Consider the following 17134-nt stretch of genomic DNA (forward strand, 5'->3'; position numbering starts at 1 on the left):
CTCGAGGAACAGTCGGGAGCGACCGATAGTTACATATTACGGATGTTATTATATTGTTATTATAGTAGATACTATTACCGATGGGACACAGAATAATATGATATTCTCTTTCGTTACTACAAACTCTCGTGGATGAAGTAAAGTGTATACAGAGAAACTCGCATTGCTCTTAGCAAAGCGCTGTTATTAAAATTTCATTTTATACTAGCGTGTTTTACATAACAGAGAAAAGTATAGATATACCCTCGATTACATCGCTACGTAGTTTATGATGCTAATAATTAACGACATTTTAATAAAATCATCATTTTAATGGAAAATTAAAATTATAAAAAGAGAATCTAGAAAAAAACGTATGTGTGTACACATAAACATATACTTATTTAAAAATACGAACTCATAATAAAATTGTTAAAATATTCCAAATACGACAACAAATTTTTTTATCGTTGAGAAAAACAGTCTATAATAATAATAATAATAATAAATAACAAAATGTAGCGATACACGACATAAATATTGGTGATTTCTGCTTACAGGGATGCCGGTTGACTGAAGATGGCCTCGCCGACACCCTCATTGGAATCGCGCGCAAATTCCCTCGGGTCCCCGGTCTCGCTGTCCCCAGTAACGGTGAGCGGCAGCTCGCCGCCTGCTAGCGATTCGGCGATCTGCGACGTCGACAGCTGCGACTTGTGCCTCGACGCACCAAAGTCGGGCGAAGATCCGTGCCCGCGCTGCCGGCTGGGAAGCACCGGTGGCACCAGTCGCATCCGTTGCACCGGCTGTAAATCCACTGAAGCTGGCGCTGTAGCGCGTTGTTACGATTGTGATCAGTTTCTCTGTCCAAATTGCGTGATGGCACATCAATACATGCTCTGCTTCGAAGGCCACCGATTATTGAACTTGGCCGACTCCAAGCTGGAGACCGTCGGAGGCGGTGGCGGCAGCGGTGGCAGCGGTGGCGGCGGCGGAAATGGCGGTGGTGGAGGCAGTGGCGGCGGTGGTGGTAGTAATACGATCACCGTTACTACAGAATTGCCTAAAAACGCCTGTAACGGCAGCAGCGGTGGCGGTGGTGGTGGCAATAGTCTGGTTATCAACGGCACCGGAAACAGCAACAATGGTGGCAATGCCGAGAAAGTACACTTCTGTTTGCGACATAAGCAGGAGATAATCAAATATTTCTGCCGAAGCTGCAATGTGCTAATTTGCAAAGAGTGCACGCTGACGGACCATACGGCGCCGCTACATGATTGTGCCCACGTCACGGAAGTAGGCTCGCAACAACTGGAGGCATTGTCGCGGATCATCCAGGAGTGCCGCTCGAAGGCGGCGGACACGCGTGCAGCGGTCAAAGCAACGGACCATAACGCCGCAATACTACAGGTGCAGTATCACAAAGCGCAAAATGAGATCAACGATACCTTCCAGTTCTATCGATCGATGCTGGATGAGCGCAAGCAAGAGCTGCTGAAGGAACTCGACTCGGTGTTCTCGACGAAGCAAATTTCCTTGAATGTGCTCTCCCAGCGAGCCAATGAGACGGCGGATAAAATGATGCAGACTTGCGACTTCGTTGAACGTGTAACCAAAGTCACCACCACCACCGATTTCCTTATGGTCAGGAAGATCCTCGAGGCCAAGCTCCAGTCACTGCTCAATTGCACTTCAAATACAGACATAGCCAATCAGACAGCGGACCTCGAGTTTGTCAGCAATTATCAAGCGATACAAGTGGGAGTGAGAAATACCTTCGGTTACGTTCGGAGTAATAGTAACAGTGAAAATAACGCAATCGGCAAACAACCACCTATCGCACGACCTACTGCTCTGTCGAGCAACGGCATTGGTAGCAGTAGCAGCAGCAACATTAGCAACGGACCCGGAAGTGGCGTTAGTTCTCTGGGCAGTCTTCTCCTAGATCGGGGTTACAGTAACGGCCTGATCTCCTCCAGTATGAATTGTGGCTCGTCGTCTTCACCTTCCTCGATCGACACTGTCAGCAGTGTGATCTCAAAACGTTTCAGCTCGGCCAATAGTCTCGGCCCGTTCTCCACGACGATCAGCGACGTGAATCTAAACGGCATGAATGCCAATCCGTACGAGAAATGGAGCAACGGCGGTAGTGACACTTACCCGGTCGTGACGACGAACGACCATTTCGCGATGCCGTCGGTAGCTGTAGCGACGAACGCCGCACCGGGCGATTCCGTCCTTGACTTGACTTCGAAACTGATGTCCGCCACCGCGATATTCCCGCCCAAGTCACAAATCAAACGACAGAAAATGATCTACCATTGTAAGTTTGGTGAGTTTGGTGTGATGGAGGGTCAGTTCACCGAACCGTCAGGCGTCGCGGTAAACGCGCAGAACGATATCATCGTTGCCGACACGAATAATCATCGCATTCAGATCTTCGACAAGGAAGGCAGGTTCAAGTTTCAGTTTGGCGAGTGCGGCAAACGCGACGGCCAATTGCTCTATCCAAATCGCGTCGCCGTCGTGAAGACGTCTGGTGACATTATCGTTACGGAACGTTCGCCGACTCATCAGATACAGATTTACAATCAATACGGTCAATTTGTACGCAAATTCGGCGCAAACATCCTCCAACATCCACGTGGCGTCACCGTCGATTCAAAAGGACGGATCGTCGTTGTAGAATGCAAAGTGATGCGCGTCATCATTTTTGATCAGACTGGCGGCGTTCTACAGAAATTCGGTTGTTCGAAGCATCTCGAATTCCCGAACGGCGTGGTGGTGAACGATAAACAGGAGATCTTCATCAGCGACAATCGCGCCCATTGTGTTAAGGTTTTTAACTATGAGGGCTCTTACTTACGACAAATCGGCGGTGAGGGTATCACCAACTATCCAATCGGCGTGGGCATCAATACGCACGGCGAGATACTAATAGCGGACAATCATAATAATTTCAATCTGACTATCTTTACGCAGGATGGTCAGTTGGTCTCGGCCCTTGAGAGCAAGGTGAAGCACGCGCAATGTTTCGACGTGGCGCTAATGGACGATGGTTCGGTCGTACTGGCCAGTAAGGATTACCGGCTTTACATATACCGCTACGTACAGGTACCGCCGATCGGCATGTAGAGCAGTGACGCGTCACGACGACGACGATGATCGTCGTGCGCCAGTGTCAACGTTTTTCATCGTGTCATCGTCATCATTGCCATCATCATTGCCGCCGCTCTTCGTCGTTGGACGGTCGCGTGGCCATCACGATCTCATCGATTTTTCCTCTCACCTACGTTCGCCTGTCTTCTACGTCCGCTTCATCGTCAACGCTCGCGCGCTCGATTCACCATCTTCGCCATCACCATCTATCCATCACCTTCTTCGCTCGCCTCAACGAGACGTTTCACGCCGACCATGAGAAAGAAGCGCATCATTTATTGCTCCATACATGACTCTCAAGGAATCGACTCCCGATCGAGTGTCGTTTACGCGGCAAGAAAATCGGAGTCTCCTCGCCGGAACTTTCCCGAGGCGCTCCTCTTGTGGACTCTGCCGAACGACGGACATCACCGACGGTATGCGAGAAAGCACGCGCGCGCTTCCCTCGATATCCTCCTCGCATTTCCGCGGGTTGTCCCTCTTTATCCCGCGTGGACGAGCGGAAAGAAAGAGGAGAAACGCGCGACGTTTTGTGTGTATAGCCCTTGCGACGCTGGGCTATTTAGGACCCGCAAACAAGAGAGAAAGAAAAAGAGTGAGAGAGGGAGAGAAAGAGAGAGAGGACGTCAACCCTGCCCTGAAAAAATTCGCGCGCGCTCCTTTCTTCGCGCGTACGCGCTATGAATACGCGTGCGCGTACGCGATAACTTACTTGTTAATGTTGTTATAATACTGAAAATACTGTTGTTGTTGTTTAGTTGTAGAGCTCGCCGCCGCTAGTCACTTTCCCCCCCCCGCCTTCCACCCTCTGATCCTCTTCCCTTCACGCCCGTTACCATTCTCCTACCTACCTTCTCATCCCCATTTCCCACTAACCACCGTCTTCTCTCTGAGACCTCGTCCGACGATCACATCTGGCAGTGCATTTCCACACGTCACGACGACGATGGTCCACACTAACACATGCATCATGTCGTTACGCGTGCCCGAATCCACGCGCGTTTATCATTTTTGTTACTCTCTTCGACAGTGGTCGATCGCGACCGTCGCGCTCGGGTCACTTCCGATCATCGCGCTTGAAATGTCTCCCTCCAAATGCCGTGCGAAGTTCGCGAGAAATGTCCGTTTGTTGCGCGAACATCCGTTTCGATGTATATCTCGTAAGAGATTCGTTTTAAGATCCTACGCGAAATCCAACGATTTTCTGCAAACCGCTTTCAACAGGTTTGATTTTGTCCCATGGGACATGAGACTGATTGCCGCGAGTATCGCATTACTCTTATTACTCCGGTAAGCTTCGAATTAGCTCATACAGCATCAGCACATCTTATCCACGGTTTTAAACGATTTTGTTCCCCAAATTGCTCGTACGTTATTTCTATGGACAATTGTTTGATCTTACTGCGTAAGACATCAGATTGATCCATGTGTTATCAATATATAATATGTTTGTGGAGATAGTTTGAGAAATTGTTGGAGAAATTAGTAATTTCATCATTATATTTCAATACAATGATATATATATATGTATATATAATATATCGACATATTTGGGTAGCAGACTCGCCGAAGATTGTTGAATCGTGTATGGGCATATTTGGGATTGTGCTGTTCATCCGAGATCACTTGACCCAATTAATTATCCGTGAGATGCGAGAATCATCCCGCGGATTCTAAGTAACCGGGCGACAGGACATCTTATATGTTACGAATCGATAGATTGTATTCCCGATAGATTGAATTTGCCTTTCGGTACATCTCTTCGTTTTGTAACGATTATCGACAATTCCTACGGATATTCATTCTGAGGTGCATTTCGTAACTATGACAGCGTTTTGTTGAACGTCATTGAACGGTCATCGCACGCATTAATTTTTTCTTGTCTCTTCAACTTATTATTATATTGATTAGTTTTACTTAAATAATTTTTGCACCTTCAGCCCCCGTACATCATTCGTCTCCATCATTCTGTCGTGAAATCGCGTCGACCTACGTTAACTTTTTGGTCGTGTACGATAATCATTTTTCTCACTCGGTTTACGTGATAAATTTAATAACTTTTGTCGGCGAGTGCTTATCGACGGTATCATTATTCATTACATTTAAATATATGTCACGATACGTTTCCGGAGTATTCGTGGGAAATTATACCAAGTAACGTTAACGCTTAAATATGAGATCCTGAATTCATTTATAGATAACGCAAATATAACTCCAATAAAAGTAAAGATCATTCGACTTACGGAGACACGCAGGAAATTTATAGAGACCTGAATGTGGTAGTAAATAGTATTACAAGAAATGAATCTCAAGAAAAGAAATAAGATGCTTGGCGTTTGATTCACGCGTAAAGAAAAAGCCGATTGCGTATACCATTGTTAAATCATTGAGGCTCATTCTCGACTCTCATACCAAAATAACGAAATCATTGTAACGTAACCGCTATCCTCATTAACGATATAAAAGCAGAAGACGAATTGTCTTCTCCAACTTCCCATTTTACGGCAAAATCCTCTTCCTTTTTCTTTCTTATTAGCGTAGTTAGTATCGTAGCGCATATAGTAGCTATTAACCGGTTTAGCGATCGTGTAAGACTTTTCTTTTTTACTCTATATCTCATTCTCTCGGTAGTTACGTTATTACAGTCTGATGCAACTTTTGTTCTTCTCTCTTTTTCATTTGTGTCGCTGCGCTTAAAAAAAGAATGCATTGTTGCTACTGCTTATGTTTTTGGATTCTCATGAAATCACCGTCTACCCGAACTACCAACGATAAGAATCACCACCACCCTCCTATTCCCACCTGACCTGACTGCCGCGCAGCTGTTTTAGGTTTGCGCTGGCGTCTATTTCACTCGAAAAGAAAAAACTTATAGTATTAATATATTTTGTTGGAGAGATGGATCGCCAATCGCGGAAGTCCTCACAAGTCTTCGCCGCGCGATTCCGTGCATGTTTGCTATTATTATATTTTTTATTAATATTATTATATTATTATTTTTTATTCTATTATTATTAACGTGTTGCGACTTTCGATTGTCGATACAAGACGTCATCCAATGCCCCTGTATTGTGAAGAGAAAAAGGCTAGCTGGCATGACCTAACGACTCTAATTACAATGAGGAGATTAGTGGATTATATCAGGATCTCTGGACATCATCAGAGAATTGCTTCATTGCATTTATGCAAATATCAGTTTAGTTCTGGAAATTTTGGAAAGTTTTTCAATTAATTTAAAGTTTTCAAATTTTCACACTCAATCGTTTACGAAAGAAAAGTTATTTTGCCACTTTGAAGATATTACATATTTTAAACGCAGATTAATTAGTAAATTTTTTTAAAGATTAACTTTCGACGATTCGATCGAGTATCGAATTGTTTCAAGTCAATGACAGATTTTTAAATAGAATAATGGATTTGGATAGAAATAATGATCTCTCAATAATTGACTCCGTAATTCGATTGGGATTCGAGCGATAACTAATATTTAACATTTTCGCGTCTTCAAATCGTTTCGTCATCGATTGCAATCGCAGATCCTGGGATAATCCATGATTATTGCTATCTCATGATCACTTGATTTGGTAGTCGAATTACACGTTTAAGTCAGCAGCAAGCTGACATTTACGAAATCGGACTGAAGATTCCTGACATTCGATTATGGACTTTGATTCAAAGATTTTTAATCCTTCGATCCATTTATGTGATTTTTAAGCATTTTGTACCTGCTACAGTCACTGTTTACACAAATATATAAATAACTTTTCAAGAAGAAAGATATATGTGATCAAAAAATGTGTAAGTTTCATCGCATACTGACGTTTATAAGTTAATGAATATTTAGAAGCATGTAAATTATGATGTATGATAAAACGTTTTGCATTTGCGACGAACAAATGTGTGATATTCGACAGATACAGGTACTAAAAATAGAACGTTGAATCGTGAATCCTTTAATTTTTATGCAGTTAAAGACTACCGAACCAGGTGATCGTCGCTGAATTTAATCCTTGTTCGTCCGAGTTAATTCCGTAGACATTCCGCGAGCATTTTCGATCTTCTTCCTTCGAGTCGCGTAAACGCTCAGAATCATATTGCGGAGTAGTTATACGCACCTGTCGTTACCTGTCGTTTGCCATCTCGAACGAAGGATTCGATATTATTTTTGACCGCAAATTCTGGACATTTTCCGATTGGAATGTCCTCGTTATGAAGACAAACTTTAAGGATGAACAAGGATAATAAAAATTAATAGGATGTCCGCAGAGAAAACGAAAATGCAGGGATCACCGAAAATTATTTAGATCAATCTCATTTTTCATTATATCGCGATTTTTTTTCAATGTTTCTGTTTTAATCTCTTGATTAAGCGTCATTTTTGCGTCGGCTCGGGCAAACTGTCAAGCTTTTTTTTTTTTCAACTTCTTGATTCGTCAAGCTGTTTCAACATTAATCGATCACGCTTTCGCGTCTATTTTTTAAATAACTTGACAAAGACGGACTGCCAAGAGAACGACGCGAATGGCATATCTATAATTCGAAATTTTTTTCTCTAGGAAGGGGGGATATTAATTTGTGTAGGAGAGGGGTGCACACACGAAACTTGCACCATCGAGACGGCATCACAAGGTATCTGTCCATTAGTATTTATATCGCATAAGCATGCGTTGATCCCTAATTAACATTACTGTCATTATCATTATCGCTATTATTAATTAGTTATTATCGATATTTAGTTACTATTATTATTATTATTATTATTATTATTATTATTATTATTATTACATTATTATCCTTATTAATCAGTTATTATATCGTTATTATATTGTATTAACGCGTTTGACGCGAAAACTGAGAAGAGACGATGCGCCACCTTGCCAGCTAGCCATCACTACCACTTCGCCGCTCTCATTGTCAGTAATCGGCGGTGAGGCGCGCGCACACAAGACAAGAGATTAAATTCCATTCCTACGCATTACTCCCAAAGTAAGAGTCCGAAAGATGTACGTACATGCGTGTGTGTATGTGTGTATATGTTACTACTGTGCCTGCGTGTGTTTTATATATGCGTGCGCGCTCGCATTGCTCGCGTTAATCACCGAGAATGAGACGCTCCGCGATGCGCGCAGAGAGAGATGAGAACGAAATACCGTTTCGACACTGTCACTTTTCTTCTCGCTGTCAGCCACTCTTCTTCCTCTTTTTGTACTGGTTTGTTATGTTATTATTATTAATATTATTATAATATTATTGTATTATTATTTTTAGATGATACAACTCGATTGTTCTTAATTTAATTGTAAATCGTATTTTTGTTTGTTTTTTAGTTATTTTTTGTTGTAAAATGCTTTTTAATAATATTTTCAGTTCACATTATAGATGAGCATTGATCTTATTTTTTATTTTCTACGTCTCTTGCCTGCTAATCCTTGACAACGGCGGCGGCCCGGTTCGGAAAATCAATATCTCCCTTTTGAGGAAAGTCCATTTTGAAGCATCAAATGGAAATGTAACTCTTAAGAAAAGTCCACTGTCAAATGAAAGTTTAATTAATGATACAAAATTTGCAGTTTTATTATTCTTTTCTTGTTACACGTATAGATTAAACATTCTTCACCTTGTATCGCAGCGCGATGATTGCTATTTGAAATTTATTCTTTATTATTCATCAATAAAAAGATATTTTTAATCATAGACACAATGATATAAATAATGTAAATTTCATTATTATTCATTGTTCTTATGATTAATTATTTTTCTCATTTTTTTAAACAAATTGCTCTAACATTTTTCGAACTGGTCCGTCAATATTTCCTCATCCGAGTAATCGAGTTTTCATTTATGATCCTTGTAGGCGTATCTATGCGTTTTAATACAAGTATAATCGACGAGAGTTCATCTCAACGATGTTTCCTCGTCGATGGTGATCAGTACATTCCACTATAACGTGTGCGTTACGTAGCCCTATGTTCCTGTTTGATTATAGATGATGCAGTGTAGTCTCTATAGATCTCTTAGCGTAGCTAGTTGTTTGTTGTCCACCAACACTCGATGTCCTCGTTACATGTAACCGCTGGGATTTCTCGTAACAATTTAAAATCCATTACGCGAAGCAAGAAACGCCATAAGAAATAAAACGAAAATTTTATCTTTTATTCTAATTAACTATTTGTATTATTTTATGTACCATTTCTTGATTTTTATCATTAAAAGTTGTTAGCAATTATATTACTTTACAATGATTTTCAGTATCTGCCATTTCTTTGATTTTGTGTGTAAGAAAGTAGACGTTTATTATTTTTTTCTTTAAATTCCAAAGTTATTCGAGGAAAATATAGTATTCTCTATACATTGTGACAAATGCCAAAAATGATGAACAGAAGTGATATTTGATGAATGATAAATGAATCTGGAAAGAGACATTGCCTGTATCAAACACATTGTCGATCGATACGGCCAAGTCGAGGAATGACCAAGTCAATTGCATATTCTCTCGAGTTGTTGAATTTTACTTAACTTGTTCCTAGCACACGTTATTCCTTCTGATATCTTAAGTGTGAAAATGTAACGTGAGATGAAGAACTTGGTCAGTTCTCGACCTTAATTTCCAATACCGAGTATATCCCCGCTTTCCCTGACAATTTTCTTTCCGCGCGATAATCTCTCGTGACGGACATTCGGAGGAAAATAGAGAAACGAAACGAAACGAGATCTCTCGCGACTGAAACGGGGAAATTCCCGTGAGCGAATGCATGAGCCCTCGGCGGCACTCGACGCGACGTCGTAATCGTCAGTGAATTAATAATAACGAGAGAAAAAAGGAGGGACGAGTTTTTAGAAACCTATAGCGGATTATATAGATATCACATATATATTTTTGTACGTTCGCAACGCGCGTTAATTATGTATCGACCACGCCGAGCGCCGCCGACGAAACGCATGCAGAACATCTGTCCCATTAAATTGAAAACACGAGGAGGGATGACTTATTCTAAATCATTTAACTTGCCGCAATTTGTGCGACAGCGCGAAGTCACGGATGCGTCTGGTTGCGAGTAATTCGATCTCGGTCGAGGGTCAGAGAAAACTGTTTTTTTTTTTTTTTTTTCGTGGGAGAAGAGGAGAAGAGACGAGATCTAGAGCTTAATGACAAAAAGGTATCCATGCATTTCAAAAGGAGGGGGAACCTTTTTTTTAATTATCCACACACGACGCTACATATTTTGAGACAAAAAAGTAAAGACAGCGGCGCGCGGCGACTCTGTGTAACTTTTGCGAGAAAGGGAGAGAGCGAGAGAGAGAGAAAAAAAAAGAAGAAAAATTACATTCTTCCCGGGCCCAAGTAATGTTACTTAATGAGTAAACAAAAAAGAGCAACTGTGAAAGTGAGATGATGAGAGAGTGAGAAAGATACTTTTGGGGAGAAAGGGTACGAGAGGGGGAGAGAAAGAGAGATTGAATGATTGATCGCTATTTTTAACTCGAGAAAAATACCACTTCAAGTATTGTTGCATGCCTAGTTATATATTGTACTTGCTGCCGAGCTGCAGTCTCTCTGACACCACACAATGCATATTAAAATGCTGTAAACGAAATCTGTGGAGGATCGGCGCGTCGCAACGTCGCAACGTCGGCTCGGTGGCACCGAATCAGCTTCGGTCGATCGTATTTTCGTCCTCTACTATGGCTAGGTTATTATAATTTAGCGAAGTCGTCGGATATGCTGACCGGAGTTGATCGGGACGCGACTATGAGCCTTGAGCGACACGCGCGATCACGAATTTCCTAGTCCGTAAGCGATATACGCGAATTAATTATTATCGTACGCATATATCACTAGCATGATTAAACGTGGTGTATACGTATCCGCGCGCGACGTGCGCCAATCGACGACAGTACGGATTACAAGAAGGGTCCACGAATCGAGAACGAGCGATTATTAATGACGAAGTTTCGAATTTCTTCGAAGAGGTGAAGAGATTCAAAAGAAAAATTCATGAGACCATTAATATTATCAATAAATTCAGCTCGAGAAACTCGGTCATATGTACAATGCTCGAGTGTCTCGACGTAATCTCGTTATTTTGGGTCACGTAACTCTGAAAAGCACGGTGCGAAGATAAAGATAATGATAAAGTTATTCTTGAAAAATCCATTTCAACATTTCCTGATAAAGAAAAATCGTTAAAGGGGACTCGCCTGCCGCTGGCCGTTCTTATAAAATCTATTAAGTCTTGGCTTTGCAATCGCTCGCGCGCGCGCGCGCGCGCGATCAAAATGGCGGTCTGGAAATGACGGAGTAACGAAGTATACAAGCGCGGAAAATGACGTGAATTACGCTGTAATACGAGTTACGGATATGAAGAAAAAAGGGTACGAAAGGAAAGAAAAGGAAATTGATGCGCGCGTTTCAAGCACAAAGATGGCGAAACGTTCTTTATTATCATAGCCTGACCGACGAACAAATTATCACAGACCGGTTGCGTCGTTCTCCCTTGGAATTTAAGTAGATCTTAAGACGTTACTCGATGTTGAATGGCCAGTTATCGTTAATCGTTGAACCGCCCTTGCTGCTTACTTACCTTGGAAAAAGTTTTTAATCGTCCGTATGTTGAAGCGTGAAGGTGAAACGACGCAACCGGTGTTCCGTGTTTCCATTAGAGAATATCTCTTCACATCATTTTCCTCCTCGAAGAATTGCCGCCGATTTTCTGATACGCCATTCAAATTTTCGCTTTACTCTGACTTTTATATAATAATATTTTTTAGACCAACAATCATCAATAAGCCTTTTGTTCTTTACATATTACAGAATGTGCTCGTTCACAACACGATATAATTTTATCCATTTATCTTATCCGCTTTGTAACGTGAGATGATTTAAAATCGAGGTGTTACGTCTCCTCTAATTCTCATGAGATTATCGCAGATAAATTGCTTATGTCAAATAATAGATCAGTCTTAAATAGAACCTTTCATAAGCACGTGTTCGAATTCGTCACGCTTAGTGATATTTTCAGAGTTACATGTTCACTAAAATGGTACACGATCAAGCATAATCAATTTTCAACCTTCATTTCGATCAGGAAAGAAAGGAAACAATTGTGAATTTCGACATACTGTAGCGTTTTCCTGACGAAGAGGTGTAATTGTAAAGTATCGTAATTTTAAGGACGTTGTAACGCAGATCTCGCGTGGACCACTTATTGTGCGATTAAAACTAATACATTCCATTAAAAGGAGCTTATCAGAAAGGGTGCAGGGTCCGAACGTACTGATTTGCTTTCCCCAATGAACCGCCACTTTTTTTGCGGGGAAAAAAAAGGAAGAAAAGAAGGAAAAGGAAACGGGAGGAGTAAGAATGATCGAACTATAATCGATCAGCTGACAGCCGTTGATTGGGCACAGCACGTGGTACGGTATGTGTTGTAATTTAAGGTACGTTTTTCTAGACTTAGCTCTCGCGTGTTTTTAAGGTTTAACTTTAGCGAACGAAAATAAGAAAGAAGGGTGTATACATGCATGGGCGAGATAGAGAGAGAGTAAGATTTTGCTATGTGGTGTATAGATAAGAAGCCTCCAGTATTCCAGAATGTCTGTCATGTAATTGTGAATCGTTTACTCTCTTATAATTTTTATCATCGAGCGCGAGAGAAGGAAGGAGAAGGGGCGCCGAGCATCTCCTGAAAACGAGACGGAGTTAAATACTGAAAGTAAGATAGCGCGTTAAATAAAAAGAGGACGTGGGAGAGAAAGGAGGGAGAGATGAGAAGCTGGGAGAACAGAACTTATATGTATATTACGTGTATGGATATATTATTAATTAAGTCGAGTGTGTTTTATTCGTCGGCCATTTTTCCGGTGCCGCCCGCCATCTTGTTATTACTATTGTAAGTCGTATGACAAGAAACTTATACGATTGAATGTCTAGTCATGGCCTCTCGATAACCTTTGCTACTTTGCATCGCGTGTAAAGCAAGTTAAACACAGCGTATGTAATAATTAACACTATTAGTCAATAAGGTAATACACGTACACACTCACGTATATACATAAATATACGTACGACACGGAGGACACGCGCATGACACACACGTACACTCGAGGAAGGACACGTGCGCGGAGCACAGGGATAATTATTATCGCTATTATTACTATTATCATTATTATATTATTATTATTACTATTATTATTCTATTATTATTGCTATTATTGTATTATTACTAGAAAGGGGACTCAATAAGGCTTTCCTGCATTTTTGTACTCGTCGTGATGTCAGTCACATTATTATTATCATTGATTACTATTGGCATACGACAATTATATTATCCCCGCTATCGAATCTGTTGCCAAACGCGCGCCATTTATTATCAGGTCATCTTGCCATTTATTATATTGTCTTTGTGGAATTATATATCTTTCACCTCTGTTCGTTATTTATTGCGATTTATCGAAAATTTATCAATTTTATTATTTATAATAATTGCCGACTTTTAACTTTTGTCTTTGCACAAGCATCGCGGCACAATTCTAGTCGCCAACTACTAAACTCCGCGCGATGCGATTTTCCTATTATAATCTAATTATTATTAATCGATCATTATTTATTATTTTCGTACTATTATTTTTATTATTACTCTAATATTATTTTTATTATTATGATTATTATTATTGTGATTATTATTGATAAATTATTGCCTAACCTAACATTACGCATCATTATATTCCATATAAATCCTATTCATATCTCTATAATCGAGCATAGTACAGACACATAATATACGCATAATACATTACATTATAAATATATATGACGTATACATGCATATATATTTAAATTAACTATTATTATTACTTAGATTGGTAGGATTTTATTAAGAAAGTTAACACGAGCGAAGAGATAAGGAGGGAAAGAAAGAAACAGAGAGAGAGAGAGAGAGAGAGGGAAGCACGAAGCGGCGTTGTTTGTGACAAGTTGAACAAAAAGAAAAAAAAATGAAAGAGAGAAAAGTAAATAGTTAGACCGCGCAGTTAGAGTCGCGATGCGCGTGTCTGGTTGAGAATATATATGTATTTTTTTAAATTTTGAAATTAACGAAGAACACAAAAAATTGTGTGTGCGTGAATGTGAGAGGGAGGCGCGATGAATAAATAAATCTGGGAACAGTACTACTTGTAGGTTATTAATTAACGACTATTTAACCGTGCGACGTCACGGTGATACTCGCGTTGATAACACTCTGATGATAACGACAAGGCGATAGGAGAACCGAAGACAAAGGTGACAATGTGGTACGGGGGGATGGAGGGAGGAGAAGAAATAAGCTGAGATTCGGAGGAGAGGGCTTGGATGTTTCTCTTTTCGTTTAGACGATAGCTGTAGAACATTAGCTCGTTATCGACGTAATTGTATGTCTGCGAATTATCGAATAACATTTCCGCGTAATCTCGCGACTCTTCTCTCTCGTAGGAACAACTACGGTACGCGACACTTGAACTTTTCTCTCGCAACGATCCCAGATTATGCTAATCGATAGCTCGTCGTAATGCTCTTCCGGCGAACGAGAAAACGCGGATCTAGAACGAACAAATTCGCAGATCGCACGCGATAGACCGCGCAACAATAGCGGCTGAAAGTTTGTGCAAAAATCAGCGATACTTGACACTCCGCGTGTTCTTGTACTTAATTCTTGTACTCTTGAAGCCAGATGCACGGGCATGTATCCTGTCGCAATACTTTTTTTTTTTAGCCAAGTATCTTATCTATCTTAAATTTTTACTGATTGAGCTAACAAATTCTTACAGATTCAACTAAGCACTTTCCTTTAGACAGAAAACTAATTATAAAATACCGTTAAAAAACAAATTGATAAATTTCTAATTGTGGATCAGATGCCACCTCAAAGCAAGCACTTCTCTTGAGTAGTCTGTACAATAATTAAAGAACAATATGAAATATAGAAGGGTAGGGACATTTGACAATTTCCTTTAACACGTGCACATGGATATATCGTTGTCTTCTTCTTTAATACGTTTACTTGTGCTGTAGGACAGAGGAGAGTTGATGGAAATAATTTCGTGGAGGGATCGAGTCATACTCACTAAAAGAGAAAAAGAGGAAAATACTTTTAAATGACTTGTTAATATATATGTGGCATTTGAATTTGTGTGGCGCTATATTTTAAATATCATAAACAGGATGTCATTATAGATATATTACGAAGTCCGAGAAAAAATGTTTATATAAAAACATATATAAAAATATGTTATTTATACGAAATTTGATCATATATGTCCATGTATCTTTCTTTTTTCGTAAAAATAGCAATAATAATGAGAAAACATAATAAATTATTAAAAAGATTGTTTCCGCAATGTTTCTTTTACAAAAAAAACCTAGTTTGAAAGAATGAGAAAAAATTGTTCATACGTAATTATGTATTATGATTTATATATAATTATAAACGTGTTATTTTTCTCATTTCTTCAAACTTGAATCTCTGTAAAAGAAACAATATAAAGAAAATTAATCTTTTTAATTATCTGTTTTCTCATTATTACTGTTTCTTATGTCAAACAATAATTTGACAAAAGAAAGAAAGATGTATGTCCAAATTTCGTGTATATATTTTTATATATGTTTATACATGTGTTTATATATTAAAAAATTTGTTCTCGGGAATTTATTAATTTCTCTCGCGTAAATATTCTGTCTATCTACTCTCCTCTTCACGCGAATCAATCGACCACGCGAGAAACAATGTTTTGCGGTGGAATTTTTATATCTCCTGGAAGCTTATTTTTCCATGATAAAAAAATTCTCTTTTTATATCTTATTTAAAATCCTTTTAGTGTCCAAAGTTCCAAAGAAATATGTATTTTTTCATATATTTTGTATAATTTTCTGTCATATTGTCAAGAATATAAAGAAATTGAAAGTTTTAAGGTCTAGTAAGATACTATTATACTTTTCTTACGAGAAATATTACTTCGAAACACATATTGATGATTGTGTACTATTGCTTTTCACGATATTCATTTCTATCGCTGAAATGAGCGCATCAGAGTCGCGAGGAAACAGAATTAAGTGAGAAAAAATAGGGAGGGAGTTGAGCCGTTCACAGCGCGGAAAGAAAGGTATAAACTATAAGTATCTTCACATGTCAATTACTCTAGGGAACATCAAAGCCACGGGTGAAACGTAACCTTTGCGAACCATCAAAGGAACTTTTTATCCGGCGAAAATCTTTTTTCTACCATCCTAACGTATGTACTTTTTAATGCGTATCCGGTTATCCGACCGATTCGTCTACCGCTTCCGCTTCTTCTTGGCACACCGTTCAATTTCGACGCACGTTGATGCGAGAGGAACAAATAGAACGCATGAACAAAAGAAGAGCGGAACCACACTGACCACGCGAAAGGCATCATTCGCAGCTTGGAATCCGCGATTCGTTTCACACGAAATGAATGGAAAAAAAAAAGAAAACAGAAAGAGAGGACATAGGGAAACTCGAACAGATTCGGACGGGACGTCCGATTCTTTCTTGGAAATTATGACAACGGGACCGAAGTTTGTTTTGAAGGTACCGTTACGACATACACTTTTGCATGAAATAAAAGAAAAAAAAAAAATGAGAAATATAAAAAGGAGCGCGAAATGTCGCATTCTCGCTGGCTTGATCGGTGAATGATCGATGATGACGCTCAGTTGACAAACGTCGATGATCGTTGAACGAGAGTATCAGAGTTGTTCTTTGGAAATTTTATTTTTGCAAAGCAAACTAATAATGTAGATCAGCTATATAGAATATAGCGACTGCCAAGAGAGAAAGATGACAGTCTAATAAGATATGTATTACGCGTACTGTTGTAATTCCTAATATGAAAGAATAAACGTTCCCTCCGAGCTGTTTATCGACAGACGAAGTTAAAATAAAGAAGGAAATAAGGGAGCCAAACGAGATAAATGGAAAAGACGTGGAAGCGATCAGTT

General features: G+C 39.8%; 1 protein-coding gene across 1 annotated transcript; it reads left to right on the forward strand.

The window, feature by feature from the left end:
• The first annotated feature begins 558 nt into the window (after positions 1-558).
• On the forward strand, positions 559-3114 carry brat (tripartite motif-containing protein brain tumor). The gene is made up of 2 exons (XM_018546007.1): positions 559-955; positions 1037-3114. The coding sequence occupies exons 1-2, from the start codon at positions 559-561 to the stop codon at positions 3112-3114; spliced, it is 2475 nt and encodes an 824-aa protein (XP_018401509.1).
• Positions 3115-17134: the final 14020 nt, after the last annotated feature.

Source organism: Cyphomyrmex costatus, unplaced genomic scaffold (assembly GCF_001594065.2).
Source record: "Cyphomyrmex costatus isolate MS0001 unplaced genomic scaffold, Ccosl1.0 scaffold51, whole genome shotgun sequence".
NCBI classification, from domain to species: domain Eukaryota; kingdom Metazoa; phylum Arthropoda; class Insecta; order Hymenoptera; family Formicidae; genus Cyphomyrmex; species Cyphomyrmex costatus.